At 45.2% G+C, this 22105-nt stretch overlaps 1 protein-coding gene across 1 annotated transcript; it reads left to right on the top strand.

Moving 5' to 3' along the window:
* The first annotated feature begins 3235 nt into the window (after positions 1-3235).
* LOC310792239 (KICSTOR complex protein ITFG2-like) lies at positions 3236-20576 on the top strand. Its single transcript, XM_083653967.1, has 12 exons — positions 3236-3476; positions 5248-5343; positions 5449-5490; positions 5578-5758; positions 6779-6918; positions 8441-8595; positions 10241-10335; positions 11374-11427; positions 12267-12358; positions 13888-14005; positions 16519-16692; positions 20417-20576. Exons 1-12 carry the CDS (start codon positions 3321-3323, stop codon positions 20500-20502), a joined length of 1389 nt encoding a protein of 462 aa, XP_083510093.1. The 5' UTR covers positions 3236-3320; the 3' UTR covers positions 20503-20576.
* The last annotated feature ends 1529 nt before the right edge of the window (positions 20577-22105 follow it).

Below are 22105 nucleotides of genomic sequence, written 5' to 3'. Positions count from 1 at the left end.
GCTAGCTGTGTCTGCTAGCTGCTACGAGGTTAGCTGTGTCTGCTAACTGTTACAAACACCACGTGGCATGGTGCGCGCTGGTGGACCCTCGTCGTTGGACGGGGGGGAAAAGGAGCTACCGACTCCGGAGTTCAGCTCGGTACTGGCCGGCATGGAGGCCCGCCTGGAGCAAAAGTTCAGCGCGGTGCTTGCCGGCGTGGAGGCCCGCTTGATGCAGGAGATCAGACGGCTGTTGGAGGCGACGCCTGCCTGGGCAGAGGTGCTTATGAAGCTACTGAGGGAGGCCACGCACCGCGGAGAACGGCAGACGGAGGAGCCGCAAAGAAAGTGTTGGACTTGCGAGGAACTGGGGCACCTAGCGAGGTGGTGTCGCAGCGGTCCCGGGGGGCAGACCAGGTACGCGGAGCAACGGTACTGGGGACGGCCAGGTGTCTGTTGGTCGTGCGGAGAGTTCGGGCACCTAGCCAGGGAGTGTCGAGAGGCTGTCGGGGACCGGAGGACAACGGGAGAGGAGGGACGTGCAGGCGGTGGGCAGGTGAGACTCTGTTGGACTTGTCGTTCGCCTGAGCACTTGGCCAGAGACTGCACTGAGACTTTGGGGAACGGGGGAGACACACAGCCTGGGGAGGATGTGAGCAGCCTAGGAGAAGAGAACGTTGTTACGGTCAGGAGAGTGACGATTGTGTCTCCGGAGGAGCTGGTGTTGCTAACGCCAGAGGAACCGGCCCAGCCTAGCTCCTCTGCACCCCCCACGGTTGCTGCGCAGAAAGCCGAGGTGGAGGTCGCTGCCGTTCGTGTTCTTCCTGCTGCCCTGAACACGGGGGAGGGGGACGGGAGGACGAGCGAGTGCAGGAGGCAGAGGAAGGGGAGTACTGTCCGGATGTGGACGCCATCTGGGATGTCGGGGAAGATGAGTGGAAACACAGGCAGGCGGAGGACGCGGATATCGGTCCGGTGTACGCGTGGGTAGCGGCCGGACGCCGGCCCCTTTGGGAGGAGATTTGCACATGCTCCTGTGCCACGAAGGGACTGTGGAATATGTTTTCGGACCTGCGTCTGGATGAAGAGGGGCTGTTAAAAAGAACAGTTCCGGGATCTAAAGGGAAAGAGGGGTCCCAGAGGGTTGTGCCCAGCTACCTGCGGGGATTGGTGCTACGATGGGCACACAGGGGACTCGGGGCCGGTCATCGCGGCCCTGATGACACACTCCGCCGTGCTCGTCTGGGATTCTACTGGGGCGAACAGAGGGAGGATGGGTGGACAGCGCCGAAGAAAATTTGACGTTTTTGGACTTTTAGCCATATTTAGAAGAATATTTAAAACAAACAAACATGACAATGACGCTCGTTTGTAGCCCTATCAGTGTCAAGCAAGCGTGTAGAACCCAGCAGCCATAGGGGTTGCCAGGTCAGATAAACCAGGGGTTCCCAACCTTTTTTGTGCCAAGGACCGGTAGATACATGCAGGACCGGTTGTCAATTTTAATGGTTTTAGTTACATATATATTTACTCACCAGGTGGCGACAAAAGGTAAATAACAGCCTTTTGTGTTGTATGTAGCCTACAGTATTTATGTTTTTGTTTAAACTACAAACATAAATAAACGTCAACCTATGCCACACAGCCACCTACCACACACAGCCTATAATATAGCCTATGTTTATTTTTATTATTTTTAATTTATTTTTTATTTTTTGGGGGGGCCCCCCCAACTCCCGGGGCTCTAGGCAGCCGCTTGGTTCGCATATAGGGCGGGCCGGCCCTGCGTATGAGGTGTTGTAGGAATAAACAATATTTTCTGCGTTGCAGCGGCATTCAAAATCAAGCTTGCATTGAGGAGCTCCCCAGCCCCAATACCTTTTCCTTGCTCCACCTCCCCCCCCCTTTCTCCCTTCTCCCCTTCTTTTTTGGAGCCCAGCAAGAGTGTTTAGAAAAGAAGCGTGGGTTCTATTCAGCCTCCCTCTGTAGCCCCTTGCCACCGCCAGGCTTTCTGAAACCTATCCATGCCCTGTCAGTGCGCTTCCAGAGTCCAATTAGCGCTTTGTAAAGACTTTCTCTCTGCTGTGCTCTTACAGAGGCAGGGAGGGCGCTCACTTTACTTGAGGGGGTTTCCAGTCATAGTTTAGTGTAATAATTAATATGACATCTGGGCGCCCGAGTTCCCATTCAACCGCTTTCTATCGTAACTTTCTCTTTTTTATGAAGTTCGCTGGCAGATAATAATAATAATAATAGCCTACAGTAATAATAAAAATCCGCAAGCACCCATTATAATCCCCCTGTATGATGTATGGGATTATCGTCCAATTTGTGAGCTATTAAAAATAAATGTGTTTACAGAGTGGCATCATTTATTTTTTGCAGGTGCGTTATAGTAGGCTATTCTATAAGACAATGTTGCATTTTTCACTTTTTTTTTTTTTTTTTTTACCTCGCATAATATTATTTTAATATTCGTGTGGGGACTTTCTGTGATATGTGTCGTGTTTTGTGGCCTGTTATCATTTTAATAATCATTATTATTACTTATATTTTATTTTTTCTCTCTCGGGAGAGTGGTTTTGATCCAGAAACATACAACACATGTGCAAAGGGAATAGTGACCATAGTGACCATCATCGTAATGTCTCTCCCGCCTGCCGGATAAGAATGAGTGAAAAGTTATGCCTACATCGCCCTCTAGAGGAGAGCGGCGAGACAGCGCTGACAGTAAAGCTAGTATGTGCATTATTTTTTTGTCTGCACCTACAATTTGATTAGGCTATTTCCCAGATGATTTATTTGAGATCACATCTTAGTTTCCCAATCAAACCTAAAACGTCATCGCTCAGTTGACCTAATTTAGTGCTGTGGCATGGCATCTGATATTTTAACAAAGGAAGAAATGTTGTTGGTTGTGAATCTTGATTCTTCCCACATTTATTTTTTTCTTCTACTTAAATATGTGTTTTTCTTTGTATATAGCCTAGCCCTACTATTATCTATCTATCTATCTATCTATCTATCTATCTATCTATCTATCTATCTATCTATCTATCTATCTATCTATCTATCTATCTATCTATCTATCTATCTATCTATCTATCTATCTATCTATCTATCTATCTATCTATCTATCTATCTATCTATCTATCTATCTATAACAAACTGAGCTCCTCCCTTCACGTCATGTGTTTTATGTCTACACTGAGCTTCCGTTACTTTTCACGTCACGTGTTTTTGTTTACCAGGAAAAAGAAGCGTGTTCTTCATGTCTGAGCTGCTAGCGGAACATTGTTAACGTCTAGAGTATTTTTTCTGTAGGGCCAACGGGCCAACTCATGTTGGAAAATAAGCTACTATTTGGGACTTTTAATAGCAAAGAAGCTTTAGTCTCAGCTATGCGCTCTCTGAATTACGTGCAGCGTGTCAGCCTGGATTTCACGGGAACTCTGTTTCCTCATGCAATTTGCCTCGGAGATGCAGACAATAACTCGGTAAGGTAACGTTGGCTTTTGGGTTGATGCTATTCACACTAGCTAGTTCACAATACGATATGTGCCGTTATCTAGTTAATGACGAAGCAACACAAAACGATAAACTGATTAAAAATTGGTTTCCCCTGTTATTCCCGCAATCTACGTTTAGCGAGCTGCGTGAACTAATTAATTAATTAATAAGACTTCTTTTAGCAGTGTTTGGTGGATTATCAAACGCCATAATTGCCAGAAGACCACAATAATTGGTAACAGTTCACAAAATAGATTCTGCCAGGTATGCATCTTTGCGAAACAACAACTTAAACTTTTTTTTTTTTTCTCTCTTGCCTCTGAACCTGGGCGGTCGCAAATCCTCCCTCTCCTGCTCCTGCACCTTTTTCCCTCTGCCTGCAACACCACGCTAGCCGGAGCAAACTTGCATTTGTCTATACGAAATGACAAACATGGATTTATTGGATTTACTGGTCTCTCAACGCAAATCAACTAAACTTTGTGGAAAGCGAGGTCCGGGGAGCCCCCACCCTCTGCCCAGACGGATTTTCGCCGCGGGGTACGGGAAGACAGCAGCGATTGACCCAAGGCTGTGACGTCATGAAAATTGAGATGGGCGGTCAGTGAATTTGAACTGTGAAAAATGGATTATACCTGGATTATATGACGGAAATTTCCACTGATCTGCATAAGGAATGAACTTATGTTGGGATTCCAGAGACTTAAGACAGAGACTTAAGACTTAAGACCTGTTCTGTTTGGTCTGTGTGACCTGATAGGAATTCAGGCAACCAAAACATTTTCATCCTAATCTGGACTCGGAGCTGCCAAGGACGCATCCGAAATTCCTCTCCTGATATCTACGAATGCAACTGCGCTCCTCCACCCTCCACCCTCCCCCTGACACCTGTTGGACTCGAGGCCGTCACCATAGCGACTCGCTATGTCTCGCTCACCATCCGGGAAGACGACTCGCCCTATCAGGCTCACTAGCACACACAAGGACAATTGGTCATTCACAGACTCTCAAACACACACACACACACACACACACCCCACCCCCCCACCCCCCCCCCCCCCCCCCCCATGCCGCCTTGTTCCAGCCTGGCTCTGCAATCTTTCCTCCACGCTTCATCCTCACCCCCCCCTCCTTCCCTCGTTCTCATCTGAATGGGGCCATATAGATGGAGGCTGCTATGAGCGATATGCATAGCCCCCAGTTCCTGTGTGAACGAGCTTCTCCCCCCCCCCCCCACTGCTAAACCCCCGCAATCCCTCTCCTTCCCCCCCTAGTATTTCATGTTTCTCTATGTATGTTAAGTCCTTACATATAACAACAAATGTTTATGTATTGTATAATAGTCAAGTGTGCCATTATTCCTATTCAAATCTAGTAATACTGTTAAAAATAGTCTTAATTTGAGTATAGAAGGTGATATCCATTTGTGTGTTGTATTTTGTCCCTCTGTTGTTTGTAGAGGACCGCAATGGAAATAAGCCTTAGGGCTTTATTGTGTTTTTATCCTCGGTGATTGTCTGTGATTTACCCTGTATGGTTGACATTCACCCAATAAATCAAAAAAAAAAAATCAAAGGTTAGCGAATGGAGTTTGGCGCATGACGGACTCGCCATACAAGCGATAACGGCACGTATATTGGGGCTAACTACTGTAGCGTTAGTTGCTTTCCTACTTGTTGTTTTGTACGGCATTTCTAGCAAGCTAGAATACTATAATCCAACCCTTCTCAAACATGCTTCCGTCTTCGCTCATTGTAGCTGAACGAGCTGGTTGTAGGTGACACCAGTGGAAAGCTGCTTATATACAAGAATGATGACTCCAAACCCTGGATCACAAGAACCTGTGTGGGCATGGTCAGTACAGTAGCCAGAGGAGTGGAGAAAGGTTGATGATTGATTGTATTGTACACAGTGAATATGTTTTCCTTACTCATTTGTAATTTGTCTTGGTGCCCCCAGCTGACCTGTGTTGCAGTTGGAGACATCTGCAACAAAGGGAGGGTGAGTTCATGGAAGCCCAACACAACAGACACAACACATGATGTTTGTTGTTTTAATATTCATTTCCTGTGTTTTCCTCATTGTCAGAACTTTGTGGTAGCTGTGGGTGCAGAGGGTTGGTTTCACCTGTTTGACCTGACAGCAGCAGCCGCTGCAGGCAAGGCAGATTCATCCAGCCAGCATGAAGGCCTGTTCTCCGACGACCAGAAGCCCTCCTTCACCCAGCACATTCCCGCCAACACCAAAGTCATCCTCATTAGTGATATTGGTAAAGTCAGCATTCCATAGCCTCAGCAGGGGTTTTCAAATTGGGAGGCGGGCCTCCCCAGGGGGGCTCCAAACAGTTTCAGGGGAGGCTCAGTGAATGGAAGTGGAAAAAATGACATTAGTTATTACATTGTTATGAAAAGGAGATCATATAGAATAGCCTAAATGTGTGTGATTTGGTTAAAGAGATAATTCAGAGATACTTTGTTTAGGGGGATTTGACTGTTTTTCCCACTCTTCCCATAGTCAGAACCAAATAAATGCCATCAGACAGACCTTCTTTATGTATGTAGTTCCAGTATGTCAAACAGAAATATCAGGCTATCTTGGCTCTATTGTTGAGTGGCAATGGGCAAATGGGGGGCTTTGTCCAAGCGTCAGCATCTGAGGGGAGGACCACAGTCTCAGACTTTGAAAACCCCTTCTATACATTATACTGGATGTTTTGCAGATATCTGATATGCCAATATTTTCCAACTCTTTGGCCGATGCCGATACCAATATGCATCTATTTTTCCCCACCTAATTTCAGAGACCATCAAGTCTCTCCTATAGAGGGTATGCACACCCACTGGAACACGCCCCCTCAATCGGGAATGAGTGTCAAAATGAGTGTCAAGTTCCTCCCTGAGCAGCAGGTGTCAGTTATCTAGGCTGATTACTGCATTCAAGCTCAGTCTTGCTGTGACTCAGTGGGCGTGACCCCACAGTGACTTCTGCCTCTGTGACATCACATGCATACCCTCTATAGTGGAATTAATACATTGTTATGCCTTATCATGATGGCCCTGCCCCACTGGCAGATGCAGACATAAATACATTTAAAAAAATGTACTCATTCACTGGGCAAAATAAGAAAAATACTTCAACTTAGATTATGTAAGTATATATATATATATATATATATATATATATATATATATATATACACTGATGACATGCCGATATCATCATCATGCATCCCTAATGTGCAGGTAAGTATTGTTCTGGTGATTTGAGCTAAGTGTGTGCATTTATGCAGATGGTGATGGCCGCAGTGAGCTGGTGGTGGGATACACAGATCGTGTGGTGCGAGCTTTCCGCTGGGAGGAAAACTCTGAGGCGTCAGACCTGGGATCTGGACAGCTGGTCCTGCTCAAGAAATGGCTTTTGGAGGGTCAGGTACTGCTAGCTATCAGTTCAACACACGTTCATCTTAGCATCCTCCTGTAATTGTTGCTAGATAACATTGACCGTCAGCTGTTATGGGGTTATACTGTACTTTTGCATCTTATAGTAGCATACTAAGTTGAGTGGTGAGCAGATGCATACAAAATTTTAAACGGTACAGTGGTTACCGTAAGGGAATTTGATATATTTGATCATTAAACCGGTTATCATGTCATCCCTTTCATCCCATTATCATAAAGGAAGTGTACTGTGGGGTCCACCAATCAAGAGCCAGGGGTTATCATAAAGGAAGTGTACTACTGTGGGGTTGATCGGCACCAGCCATGTCACCAGCCAATTTCCTCCTGGCCGGCCAATCACTGTTGAAGACGTCACCTGTCTGGCATCAAAGATCCCTCACAGACAATGACCTCTCACTCTCCACCACACATAGCATTACAAGACACAGAAGGGAATAAAAGAGAAATGTTACAGATAAAAATACACATACGGCTAAAGGCCATAACAGGCTGTCAAAATGTGCACAGGCTTAGGGCGTTTCCAGATTGGGAACGAATGCTTTCGTTCTGTGCCCCGAGAACGATTGCTCCCCTTCCCTCTCCCCCGCCGGTCAGCTTTCACATTACAGATGTTGTTCCGTGCCCAGGCACACTTGCGTATCTACAAACTCTGACACAATAGGTGGCGGTATGCACGTAGTTGCTTTGTGATCCGCCAATAAACACAAAGAAGAAGAAGAGTAGGCTAGTAGGCTACACTTGCCAAGTCAGTGAACGAGCTGGATACTATTGTATGGTTGGACTTTGTGGTGTACAAGAGGTAAATACAAGTTTGTGTATTGTTTTCCCTACTATGACAAACTCAACATGTACAGTGTAAAAGTGAGTTGTGTTGCTAATAGCGAGTAGCCCTTAGCATTTAGTATAATACACATTTGCTTTCTTTTGAATCAGCCTACTCCACCGAGTTGACTGTTTACGAGTTGACAATTCAGTCTGATATTGGCTAACGTTAAAATGCCCATACACTACTTTGTACCCAATTCCTTAATGCAAAGCTAATGGTAATGAAAGCAAAGCTAAACAGTAACACAAATCGCTTTTACATTGTAACATTGTAACATCACAGTATAGAAAACAATACACATACCGGTACTCATATATTTACCTCTTGTGGGCCACAAAAGTCCAGACCATAGGACAACTGTTCATCACACAGTAAAGAAATAGCAGTCCATTTTGTGCTTTGGTACAGTTGTGTTCACACTTCAAGTGTTGCGTTCCCGGGGATGCCTGAACCCTTCCCCAGACCACCTTTTCAAGTGGACCCGGCAACAGTTCACTGTTCCGGGGACAGAACGCAATGTTCACACTGATCAAACGAACCTGACTTTGGGGTCAGAGTGGTGACAAGTGTGCTCTGAGACGTTCCCGGGTCCTTGATGTGAAACCACCCTTATTGACTTATTCCACACACAATCAAACTCCAGTTTGTGATGATGTCCCTGGTGCAGGTGGACAGTCTGTCAGTGAACCCAGGTCCGGAGGGTTTACCAGAGCTGATGGTGTCCCAGCCAGGCTGCGGCTATGCTATCCTGCTGTGCTCCTGGACCCAGCAGGGCTCCACCGGTCCTGGATCTGCAGAAGAGTCCCCCGCCACTCTTGGGAGGTACACATCATCATGATAGAGTCCTTATATGTGGAAACATGGGTTTTGTCTGATTCTCAAGTGAACGAGCATTATAGGTGGCATTTCTAGGTATGAAGTTGTAATTAGGCTGTCTGAAACCAGTTTGATACAGAAGTTGACTGAATTTGCAACCTTTCTAGTTACCTGGTTTTAGCCAATTTTCGAGGAACCATATGGTACCTTTTGGTGCGTTAGGATATCCCATAATACCAATCGACGAAGAAGAACAAAGCAAGCCCCTAATCGCGCCGCCCACAAAGCCTCCCGCATCCGAAAAAAGTGAAACAACGTTGGCTAAATAACAAACATCTATCACTTTCTTTTCGTTTTTATTCTAGAATAGTCAATAACGTCAACCTTTAATTAATTTTAGTGCAGTCAGATGTTTGTACAGTGTCAGGAAAGTCACTTTTGAACAATAGTAGGAAGCATCTTACCTGACTGTGTTCTGGGCAGCAGCCGGCTGGTTATGTTGCTAATATAACTAACCTTAGAGAACTCACTCCACCTGCCCCAAAGCAGGACTAAACAGCCAGGATGATAGCAGCATTGCAGACCTTCAAGTGTAAGTGGAGTTAGTTTTAACCATGCTTTATTAAATAATAAGCTGTCATTACTTCCCATTTGTTGATAATGTAACGTTTTCGTTAGCTTGGTTTTATGCTTTTAATTTGAAGGCGGAAAGGGGAAATGGTGGTCTGTCAATTGTGTCAGTTCACACGTACCATTTCCCTTTTTCGCCTTCAAATTAAAAGTGTAAAAACAGCTAACGAAACGTTAGCCTGTCTGGATTATAAAAGTAAGTATAATGTCAGAGAAAACAGCCATCAGACATGCCGTTTTATACAAATTCATTGCCAAATGCTTGGCAGTTGGGATTCAACTTAAAAAATCTGTCTATGCAATGAAACAGCACCAGTGCGATCTGTCGCGTGCGATGGTACCTTCAAGCAGGAGGACGTCTGAAACAAGTTATTTTTCATCCAGCGATGTGAAAATATGTTACCTAATTAATCAAGTATCTAGTTAGATAGCTACTAGGTGACTTGTACTTCCCACTGAAACCTGATAGTAATTGCTCCCTGATCCCTTCTGACCTCCTGTACCACCTTTCCACATCTAGGTCACTTGTCTTAGATCCTCTGACCAGATGCTTCTTACTGTCCCGCTAACCAGGTTAAAGTGAAAGGGTGACCGTGCCTTTTTCTGCTGCTGCCCCGTACCTGTGGAATAGCTTGCCCCTCCCTGTTAGGTCTGCCTCTTCACTGGGCATTTTTAAATCAAGACTAAAAGGACACCTTTTCTCCCTCTCTGTAGTATTCACATTTGTATCTTTCTCTCTGGGTTATTATCTGTTTGTTATATTTTACGTTGTTTTAACTCATACTGTTAACAAACACATTGCTTTGAACCTTTATCGTCCGACGTATCACGCCTCTCTCTCTCTCTCCCTCTCTCTAACTTGCATGTTGTACAGCACTTTGTTCAACTTCTGCTTGTTTTTAATTGTGCTCTATAAATACATTGACTTGACTTGTCTCATACACCCAGTGCAACTGTACTTTGGCCTCAAAGTGTCAGAAAATATTAATATTTTAAACATGTGATGTGATGTTTCTCTCAGTGACGGGCCTTCCAGAGATGTAATTCTCCACCTGACCACCGGGCGGATACACAACAAGAACGTCTCCACTCATCTCATTGGCAGCATAAGCAGAGGTACCATACAATGTGAACCATGTACTATAGTTAGCTAGCTATTTCACTTTAAATGTTGTGATTGTTTTTCTGTATTGCTTTGTCTTCTATCTGATTACTTACTGTGGCTTTTAAAGTTAATCTTGAATCTTAGTGGATTGGTTTACGACTAGAATTGACTACACTTTTTATGAATAACTCATTTATGTTATATATTATACAAATAAAGGTCTAACCATAATCTATTCTGGACTCAAAGATTTTGTTGATACATTTTGACTAGGGGTGTAATGCTTCACAAAATCCCTATGTGCCCAGTCTCTCCCCCCCCTTTTTTACTCCTTTTTGTTTTTTGTTTTTTTTAACAGGCTAATTCAGGCTGATGAACTTTTTCTTTTTTTACATCTTGTCTCTTGTAGCCATTATTTCCTTTTAGGTCTCTGTACAACAAGTGTTTCTGAAAAGTACAAACAAATATTTTGTATTTATTAGCATAGAATTTGTTGCCAATTATTAAGAACTACAAAAACTTTTTAAACACACAGATTGGTTCTAGCAATAAATTGTAATGACCTGTGTTTCAAATATGGCCCTACAGCTCACCACTTGCTTGCACCTACTCTGTACTTGCTCACGCAATTTCTGAAATCACTATTTGTTCAGTAAATAGGATCCAAGCTATGGTGTACTGTTCATGCCCAGATGTAGATGGGGGCAGCTGTAGCTCAGGAGGTAGTTGAAATACTGGAGATAGTTCCTTGATTTTAAAACTTTTTATTTATTTTTATTTATTTTACTTATTTATTTTATTACTGTATTTTCACAATCTAGTTAAAAAAATATATAAAAAAAAAAAATTACGCCGTTTGTCTATTTTGTCTAAATTTTGTTTACCATGATATCTTTGTAGAAGACTCGCAGTGTTCAGCATTGAAAGATTCATTGGTTCATCGGTTTGCAATGTGTATTGCACCTAAAGCCTCGTACCTAAACAGTTCAGTACGAATACGCGTATTGTTACACCCCTAATTTTGACTGATGAGATCTTTTTCTCCACAGGCTCAAAAGACGAATCTTCTAAATGTGGCCTGTTTGCCCTCTGCACTCTTGATGGTGAGCCAGAAATGTTGAACGTATTCAAACGATTCACACAAGAGGATGTGTAACAATGAATCCATAGTGACATTGCTACATACAGGTACATACTGTATTTGTATAACATGTAATGCAAGTTAGTGAGAGCTCTACGACTTGCTTCATTAACGTAATGAGCACCAAAGGTGAAGGCGGCGGCCATTAGCTGCTCTGTAAGGTGCCTTCCTGCCAGCAGCTGATACTTACTAAGAGCTTTCTGAACAGCGGGAGAGTCCATCAATATTTAAAGAAGAGGGGAGCCAATGGGATTATCAAGATTCACAGCTGCCAGACATACTCAGAATCACTCTCTCACACCTTAACACGCCTTTACCTAGTACTGTATGTAGCATTAGTGTATTGAAATGCAGAGGAAATGGTGAGAGAAATGTAAATCAGCTGTATGACAGGAAAATCAGTGATTATTTGGCAAGGAAACCACAGTGGAGAACTCCTCGGAGAAGCATTGATTTTCTCTTTGTGTGTCGAGACAGGGTTGAACGGAAGATTTATTTGATTTCATTCTGCTCTGCTGCATATGCACTTTCCTTGAACTCATATTGGTTGTTGTGGATTTCTGCTATCTCATTGTTATTCTTGAAATGTCAGACCCAGCTCCATCGCAGAAACCTTGCGCTCAAATTATTCCTTCTGTTGGAAGAGCCATTCAATGCCAACATCTGTGATACAGTGTGCTCTGTGCCAGAGGATTTGTTGATTTATCTTTATTCATCACAGCATTAGCATGTGTAGGTTTAAACTTGTTTGGACTGTTCAGCTGCACCATCATTTCCCACACATCTCTTTGCATTTCAAAGGAACCTTGAAGCTGATGGACAGTTCGGAGAAGCTGCTGTGGTCAGTCCAGGTGGATCATCAGCTCTTTGCCCTGCAGAAGCTAGATGTCACTGTGAGTTCATGTATTTATTTAGGCCTCCGTTAAAGTCGAACTGAAATGAAAAAATTACTAACTATTTTAGATCACATCCCCGGCCAATTTCAACCAATAATATCATGATATCCATTAGGGGTGCACCGATCGATCGGCAAGCTATCTGTATCGGCCGATTTTGACCTCAAATATGCGATCAGCTGATTGCCGATATTTCGGCTGATTGCCGATATTTTTTTATATTGTTATTATTATTATTATTATTATTTTTATTTATTTTATATATATAAAAAAGCCCTATCACTAATCAGGCTTTCCAACGATATAAAATACAATGCCAATTGGTATTATTAAAGGGGAGAAATAATCGACCGAAATAACGTTTCCAAACTTTTTTTGAGGAGTTTATATATTGGTGATCGGTAATCGGTGATCGGTCGATGACCGGTTGGGCAGATATTTCCCATAGGCAATCGGCAATCGGTGATCGGTGGCAAAAAACTTGATCGGTGCACCCCTAATATCCATCTGTCAATCAGTCTTTATTGCTAGAATAAAATTCCAAGAATGCTTGCAACATGGCTACATGGGCCAACTTTGCTAGCCCATAAATGTAATATAACTTCGCAAATAAGCATGTTAAATAAAAATGAACTGTAGTATCTTTGTTTAATATAGATGCAGAGGACATGTAATTAGTTTATTAACTCGCATTCCAGTTATATCGCTGTTTACTGTAGCTCATGTCCCGCTTCAAGACTGTTGGCCGGCTCTCTCCCTCGGCTAGGAAGCGGCTGTCTGCCCGGGGGGGAACCGCCAGCCGGTTCCCTGCTCGGGGGCTGCGCACAGTGAGCCAGCCAGCCAGCACGCAGTGCACGGCGCTGTATTTACATTATGTTGTTTGTAACAAAGACTGTTCAATTTCAGATTTGTCAGGTAAAATAAATTATTTGGCAGACTGTCTCCCTCTGCTCCGGGAGACACTGTGGGCAGGGCACTCGACTTTTCAACAGTCAAATCACACTCCTCCAAGCGCTATGTCCCACCTCTCTATCCTGTTTCACTCGGAAATACATCACGATATAAGGAAGTCACATACTCTCGAAATGCCGTTTCAGCTCCACTTTAAAGTGCAAAAAGTTTGTTAGGTTTGAGCTAGGGCTGGGCAATATATGAGACTAAATATCTTAGATTTAGATATCGTGATATGGCATAAGTGTTGTCTTTTCCCTGTTTTAAAGGCTGCGTTTACAGTAAAGGGATATCATTTTCTGAACTTACCAGACTGTTCTAGCTGTTCGAATATTTGCCTTTACCCACTTAGTCATTGTATCCACATTACTGATGATTAGTTGTCAAAAATCTCATTGTGTAAATATTTTGTGAATCACCAAGTTACAACTGAACATTTAGCCCAATTTGTAGAAAATACCGATATATATATATCATGTATCGCCAACCAGCCTAAAAATACAGAGATGTGAATTTTGGTCCATATCGCCCAGCCCTAGTTTGAGCCTCATGTATATGTGTGTGTTTGCCTCCAGGGAGATGGCCGAGAAGAGGTGGTAGCATGTGCCTGGGATGGTCAAACCTATATCATCGACCACAACCGCATGGTGGTGCGCTTCCAGTTCGATGAGAACGTCAACGCTTTCTGTGCAGGTGAGAGACCTTGTATTTAGCCCCAAATCTGCTTTTTTCCCCTCAGGCCATTTGCTCCTGTACGCTTCACTCCTGCTTACACTGTGCATGTCGAGAATTCCAAACATGCACACGGCCCATGACACCAGTAGATGGCAACATAGAGCTTAAGTCTCATCCAGTCGTCGCTCTCCCCCTCCTGTTTACCCTTCGTGTCTCTGTCCTCTCAAATCTTTCTCCAGTGTTTGAACAAGCCCCATCTTCTTTGACATGCACAGTAAGAAGTGGATTACAGAAAGGCATAAGAGAGGCTGTTTGATCTGCCTGGCTTCATCCTCAGACGCACACAGCCACAGAGTGTGTGGGGGAAGAGGCACCCCCCCCTCCCTTCGCCCACAGCCACAGAGCGTGTGGGGGAAGAGGCACCCCCCCTCCCTTCGCCCACAGCCACAGAGTGTGTGGGGGAAGAGGCATCCCCCCCTCCCTTCGCCCACAGCCACAGAGCGTGTGGGGGAAGAGGCACCCCCCCTCCCTTCGCCCACAGCCACAGAGCGTGTGGGGGAAGAGGCATCCCCCCCTCCCTTCAGACGCACACAGCCACAGAGCGTGTGGGGGAAGGGCATCCCCCCCTCCCTTCAGACGCACACAGCCACAGAGCGTGTGGGGGAAGAGGCATCCCCCCCTCCCTTCGCCCACAGCCACAGAGCGTGTGGGGGAAGAGGCATCCCCCCCTCCCTTCAGACGCACACAGCCACAGAGCGTGTGGGGGAAGGGCATCCCCCCCTCCCTTCGCCCACAGCCACAGAGCGTGTGGGGGAAGAGGCATCCCCCCCTCCCTTCAGACGCACACAGCCACAGAGCGTGTGGGGGAAGAGGCACCCCCCTCCCTTCAGACGCACACAGCCACAGAGCGTGTGGGGGAAGAGGCACCCCCCCTCCCTTCAGACGCACACAGCCACAGAGCGTGTGGGGGAAGAGGCATCCCCCCCTCCCTTCAGACGCACACAGCCACAGAGCGTGTGGGGGAAGAGGCATCCCCCCTCCCTTCACCCACAGCCACAGAGCGTGTGGGGGAAGAGGCACCCCCCCCTCCCTTCAGACGCACACAGCCACAGAGCGTGTGGGGGAAGAGGCATTCCCCCTCCCTTCACCCACAGCCACAGAGCGTGTGGGGGAAGAGGCACCCCCCCCCTCCCTTCAGACGCACACAGCCACAGAGCGTGTGGGGGAAGAGGCATCCCCCCCTCCCTTCAGACGCACACAGCCACAGAGCGTGTGGGGGAAGAGGCATCCCCCCCCCTCCCTTCAGACGCACACAGCCACAGAGCGTGTGGGGGAAGAGGCACCCCCCCCCCTCCCTTCAGACGCACACAGCCACAGAGCGTGTGGGGGAAGAGGCATCCCCCCCTCCCTTTGCCCACAGCCACAGAGCGTGTGGGGGAAGAGGCATCCCCCCCTCCCTTCAGACGCACACAGCCACAGAGCGTGTGGGGGAAGAGGCATCCCCCCCCCTCCCTTCAGACGCACACAGCCACAGAGCGTGTGGGGGAAGAGGCAGCCCCCCCCCTCCCTTCAGACGCACACAGCCACAGAGCGTGTGGGGGAAGAGGCATCCCCCCCCCTCCCTTCAGACGCACACAGCCACAGAGCGTGTGGGGGAAGAGGCATCCCCCCCTCCCTTTGCCCACAGCCACAGAGCGTGTGGGGGAAGAGGCATCCCCCCCTCCCTTCAGACGCACACAGCCACAGAGCGTGTGGGGGAAGAGGCATCCCCCCCTCCCTTCAGACGCACACAGCCACAGAGCGTGTGGGGGAAGAGGCAGCCCCCCCTCCCCTTCGCCCTCCAGCCGTTCTGTGTGATCATTAAGTCACATTAGATGAGCACATTAGTTTCTCTGTTGTTTATGTGGAGGCTGGCTCTGCCACACACATTAGCATGCCGAGCACCACAGGGCTTTGTTGATGTCTTCATTGGGATGCACATGTCCTGTAGGGCTGTGAATATTCACTGGCCTCACGATTCGATTCGATTACGATTCAGAGGGCTCCGATTCGATTATAAAACGATTATCGATGCATCTCGATGCATCTTACATCGATGCATCACTTTTTTTCCCCAATACATGATTTATTTTTTCTCACTTTCTTTTTTCTCACTGTGTGGCTACTTTTAAAATAAAAGTGCATTTGGAATTGCATTGTATTATGATCCATAATTAAAATAAACAAATGCATGTACTTCCATTATATTTTATTCAATTATTTAAAAAATAAAAAAACGTTTTTTGTTGTTGTTGTTTTTTAATAATCAATTTTTTACATTTGTGAATCGATGCAGAATCGTGCACGTCCGCATCGCGATGCATCTTATAATCGATTATTTTTGACACCCCTAATGTCCTGTTCTATCACAGCGCTGCATGCACACACACACATTGCCTTATCATATATCGGATTACTTCAACGCGACTGAATTGTAAGTCAAAGAATAGTTCTTACTGTAACCAAGTGCAATTGTGGGTTTTGTGGTGCAGGGCAGTACACCTGCAAGGAGGGCAAGAACAGTCCCTGCCTAGTGTACGTCAGCTTCAACCACAAGATCTACGTCTACTGGAGGGTGGAGCTGGAGCGCATGGAGCCCACCAACCTGCTGCGCGTGCTGGAGGAGCGGCCCGACTTCAAGAGCCGGCTGAGGCAACTGGGAGTCGGTGAGGTCGCCACACCAACACACCTCAAGGCAGCTAGCTATGCTCTTGTTAGCATTCCAGCCTAGTCCCAGACAAAACCTTTTAACCAAAAACCAGAGAAAGCTAATCAGGGTACCTGGGGCCTTAAAAGTATTTAAAAAGCATTGAATTTAATATTCTCGAAACAAGGCCTTAAAGCCCCCCTCCAGTCAGTTTGTACTATCTGTATAACTGTTGATGTTCTATGGAAACATATGTGCTGTATCAACGCACATCCTCATTTGCGGCAAATAACTTAAATTGATAAGAACCAAAGGTAACATTTTTCTCCATGCATTATTCCATCTCAGCATGACAGCAGCAGCAGCGTTCTCTGTGTGTCTGTTCTCTCTTTGTTCAATTCTTTGTCCGCGTCCAGAGCGGAAATACCGGAGACAGTCACCGCCATGACCGTCTGCCCGCATCTCCGTAAATATTGTTATAATATCAACAACTAGCCAACAGATATCAAAGCTGGTGGGCTTCATGGAACGAGCGTGACTCGAACTGGTTAACAGTGATATCAAATTGGTCATTCAGTGGCGTTTTGCACCCACATAACTAACGTAGCTCACAGCTAAAGCGCAAATTATGCTCAAGCGAAATCGCCGGCTCCAAGGCAAGGCAAGGCTCCAAGTCGAGGCTGCGCAGAACCCTGTCAGCAGCTTAACTAACAGCTAGCTAACAACACCAGAGGCTAACCCCAGCTATTTACTGTATACTGTAATGTATTATCTGAATATCATACGTCAGTCGTCTGACCACTACAATATCTGATGTCATCACCCGTTTTTACAAACCGCTTTATTTTGAGTTTTATTCTGAGCCCAAAATAAGGTTATTTGTCAACAAAATACACTGGTGAACAGTGTGGCTAATCAACAGACCAGGGCAGGACTCAGCAACACATGAAATATCTTAAAGATTATAAAATACACTGGAGAGGGGCTTTAAAAGTATTAAATATAGTTTACAAAGGTCTTCATTTTTTCTTGTCCCTTTGTACGGACAAGAGCATTTTTTATTTTATTGTTTCCACTTGGAAAATGACAACTGCGCATATGATATCAAACAATGCACGTCTTCTGAGAGCAGCGAGTGTGCACTTAGGAGTGTTCGTCTTGTTGATTCCTCGCCTGACTGCGCTCGTCTATTTTCCTGGCAAGCACAAGGTCATTTCAAGGCTACATTACCCTTGTTGCTTTCAGTTATGTTTTGACAGTTGTTTATTAACAGACTTAACTGCACAGTTCTTGAGGGGGTCTGGCTACAGACCTCCGCTGTCACGCCAGCTCCATATGTATACATATAAGATGGAAAAGAGGTCGGCAGCCATGTTTGGAAAGTAGTGCCGGCTATCTCTTTTCCTTCCAAAAAGACCGATTATGTGCATTTTGGATTAATATTTAATCGTGTGTTGAGTACCCGAAGCACAACATGTATTCTGGCACTGTGAGATGTGTGTTTTGGCAGATTTCTAACAGCTGTACCATTACCCTCCATTCTATGGCGATACTAACTAACTTCACGAGGCATGGTGTATCTTGGTTATGTGGGGGGGGGGGGGTGTGGCAAATAAGCAAAACTCCCCAAAAAGGGGAGTATCCCTTTAAATTGAACTTGGAGAACCCCTGGGGGTACCCGAGAAAGTTGATTCTGTTCAGATTAGAGCCTCGTCTTCAAACAGGCAGTGTGTGTTCTCCTTTGATCTTGTTTGGCAGTGCAAGTCATAAGCGGATTAAGAGGCCAACTGTCACTGTCTCTGCATTCAAATGATTTGCCAATCAGTTAGTCATAGCACACAAACGCCCCCCCCCCCCCTCACACACACACACACACACTAGATCCCACTGAGAGAGATCCTTCTTGCTGGCAAAGCGATAATTGTCCATCCTCGCAAATTAACCACACACACACACACACACAGAGGAATATATATATATATATATATATATATATATATTAGGGCTGTCAGTGTTAACGCGTTAATTGTGATTAAGGGCTGACCATAAATGCGTTAATCGCATGCCGCTATTTTGCCCCTTCGACGCACCCGTACTTGTAGTCAAGCATCGGTTTCCTGTCTCCTGTATGTTTCAGGCATGGAAAAGAAACACGGCAACACGCTTCTAAATGGCTCGTTTTACTTAAAAAAACTCCCAGATGCCACGTTTGCTTTAACCGTTCAACATACAGAAGAACGACACTATGCAGAAACATGTGCCCAGCACTTCTCCGAAGTAGCAGAGCAATGGGACATTGCAAGGAAGGTGACGACAATCGGTACAGACAGTGCACAGAATATGATAGCAGCAGCAAAAATCATGCCATACCAACACATGCCGTGCATTGCACATAGTATACAGAGGACGATTACAACGTCAATCCGTGACAGTGGTTTTGAGAATGTATTGGCAAAATGCTGCAAACTGGTTGGACATTTCAAGCATAGTCCAGCAAATGCAGCAGAACTGCAACTAGAACAAGCAGAGAGAAGACAAGAGCCTGAGCCTCTAATCCAAGACGTTTCCACCAGATGGAACTCCACTCTGAGCAGGATCACTCGGCTGCTCAAACACAAAGATGCCATCAGAGCTACACTTGATCTCCATCAGCAAAGGATCACTCCAGCCATGCTGACCAATGCAGAGTTTGATTAGATCCAAAAGCTTGAGACACTACTTGAACCCTGCAAGTAAGCTACTACTTAAACACACACACACACACACACACACACACACACACACACACACACACACACACACACACACACACACACACACACACACACACACACACACACACATTGTAGACATTGTTACCTCCTGTCTACATTGCACTTCTATTGAATTGAAAATAAATCTAAAATTCAAGATCACAAAGGACATTTATTTGCATTCATTTGATTCCCAATTCCCCATGACACACTGGTAATAATTATTAATATCGATTAAAAATGCTTTGAATGCAAAATAATGGCATTTTAAACATGCGATACAAAGATGCGATTAAGAAAATTAATCATTTGACAGCCCTAATATATATATATTTTCGAATATAAGTGAGCCAAGTATTGCAAGGCAGGAAGGGCTGTGTGACGGGGTTTTTATTATTATTATTTTGCTGTGACCTCACCTTTTCACTCCAGCCTGGGAAACTGTGTGCAGCCAAGCAACACCGCTGCTTTTACTGCCAAACAGCAGAGAAGCTATATGGATTCCATTTGTCTGCTTGTTGTAAGGTTCACAAATCACCATGTCCTCTTTTCATTCCTTTTCATTAAATGTCCCTTTTGAAACACACTTTCGTCGAGGCTAAATTATGCATGCCATTACTGTGCCCCAAATTCACTTTACCTTGCTTACCCAGGTAGTCAGAGAGAGTGGACAGTGTTGTCAAGACTTTTTACGCACAAATGCTAATACTCCCTCCAAATGTTTGTTGTTTATTCTTTTATTATTAAATGGACACAGGTAAGACAGCAGTGGACCTCCTACCCAATCTCTTTAAAAAAAAAAATCAAATCCTTGGCGAATAAAATAATTCTGACTCTGATTCAGCTTTTTTCCATAGCTCTCACTTAGCAACTATAAGCGTAGATTAGAAGCTTCAGCTGTTTGTTGAGAAGCCTCTGTAGTATTTGCTATCTCACACACCAACTGCCCCATGTCAAGGTCATTGCCACAATTGTGCTTTTCCCCCACAGATGCTGAAGACACGGCGGCACAGAGACAATTGGTGGCAGATTTGCTCTACAAGGATGGACAGCCCAAACACACTGACACACATTAACTTGTTGCCGTTTGTTCCCCATTTCCCCTGTAACTGTCAACAATGTAAATAATACACTGTTAATAAAGACTGAATAACCGTCTCTCCTGTTGTTAGCCTTGTTACTTGTGTTACCTGTCAGGGTCAGGTTTGTAATCTGCCTTCTCCATCACCTGCAGTAATCTCAGATCTACTGGCAGTCACTGGCATAGGTATTCTATCCACCCGTGTTGCCTTTTTGGACCAGTCATCAGTTCAGTGCCTGCAGTTAGTCCAAAATGCAGCCGCTCGGCTCCTAACTGGGAAAAGAAAGGGCAACCATATTACACCGGTGTTGGCTGCCCTTCATTGGCTTCCGGTCCGCTTTAGGATCAATTTTAAAATTGTGTTAATTGTCTTAAAAGTTTTAAATGGATCTCGCTGATCTCATACACATTCACACTCCATAACAGGGCACTGATGTCGACAAACCAGATGCTCTTCTATGTGCCGAGGCGGAAGAATAGAGGCGACCGATTGTTCGTGGTGGCTGCCCCTAACCTATGGAACAACTTACCTGTCCACATATGAACTGCTGAGTCCTTTAAGTCGCTACTAAAGACTCATCTTTACTCTCGGCTTTCAACTCGAGCTGAGTTGTCATTTCGACTCTATCTTATTGTGTTTATCTCTGTGTTTATTGTTTGACCTTTTATTAATTGTACTATTTGATATTGTATATTTGTGCTCACATGTTAAGCACTTTGGTCAACTGCGGTTGTTTTAAATGTGCTATACAAATAAACTTTGCCGTGCTTTTAACAAGGCTGAAAGAGAGCAGAACAAACAGCAGTCCTTTTTGTTTTGATCACGGCTAAATTTTGTCAGTGTTTGAGACGGCTTCTTCCCTGCCACTCGCTTTGTTACATATGCATCCTCTGAAACACATGGAGTGGAGTGCCGTCATATTACATAACACAGCGTTTGTTACATAATGAGGCCTGTGTTGCACCCTGCCGCAGCGAAGCGCCTGCAGGGTGTGGAGCGTCTGCAGGATGGCTAAGCTGCCTGGAACGACTGCGGGAATCACCCACTGTTCCCAATGGGAGGATCCTATAACCACCTGCGTAGACTGTCTCCATTTCTCATGTAATATAAATGAGGTGTGTATGGCTCAGGTGGAGGCCGGAGCCTCTCATGTCTCCTGTGTTTCTGCCCTTTAGACGTGTGCCAAGGGAAGGGTTTGCCTGCTGGACACAGTCTCCCTGTGTTCACAGCCTGACAGATGAGCTTGTTTTGTTTGCCTCCGCTTGTTCATATCAGGCGTAAAGGAAAGATCCACCTTTAAAATATCAACACTGCTAGAGAACCGCTTTTGGCAGTGTACCTTTGATTACTGGGCCAATTTTATTGCGGTAGAGATTTAATAAGCAAAATCAGTAGGGGATAACCGTTCCTATGCAGGTCTGGAAAGTCTGGGGAAGTATTAAAAATGAATTAAATTGATAATTTCCAGGTCGTGAATAGTTTGGCGGTGTGAAAGAATGTCTGGGAAAGTATGGCAAATGTTCAGGTCCGATACACACATAATTCTAGCTTTTATGTTGTAATGTAGACCCACTTTGAGTCCACAGTTTTTGTTGAT

This window comes from Poromitra crassiceps, assembly GCF_964638095.1.
Source record: "Poromitra crassiceps genome assembly, chromosome: 2".
Taxonomy (NCBI): Eukaryota; Metazoa; Chordata; class Actinopteri; order Beryciformes; family Melamphaidae; genus Poromitra; species Poromitra crassiceps.
The sequence above is the reverse complement of the archived record's forward strand: the minus strand, read 5'-3'. Positions and strand labels throughout refer to the sequence as shown.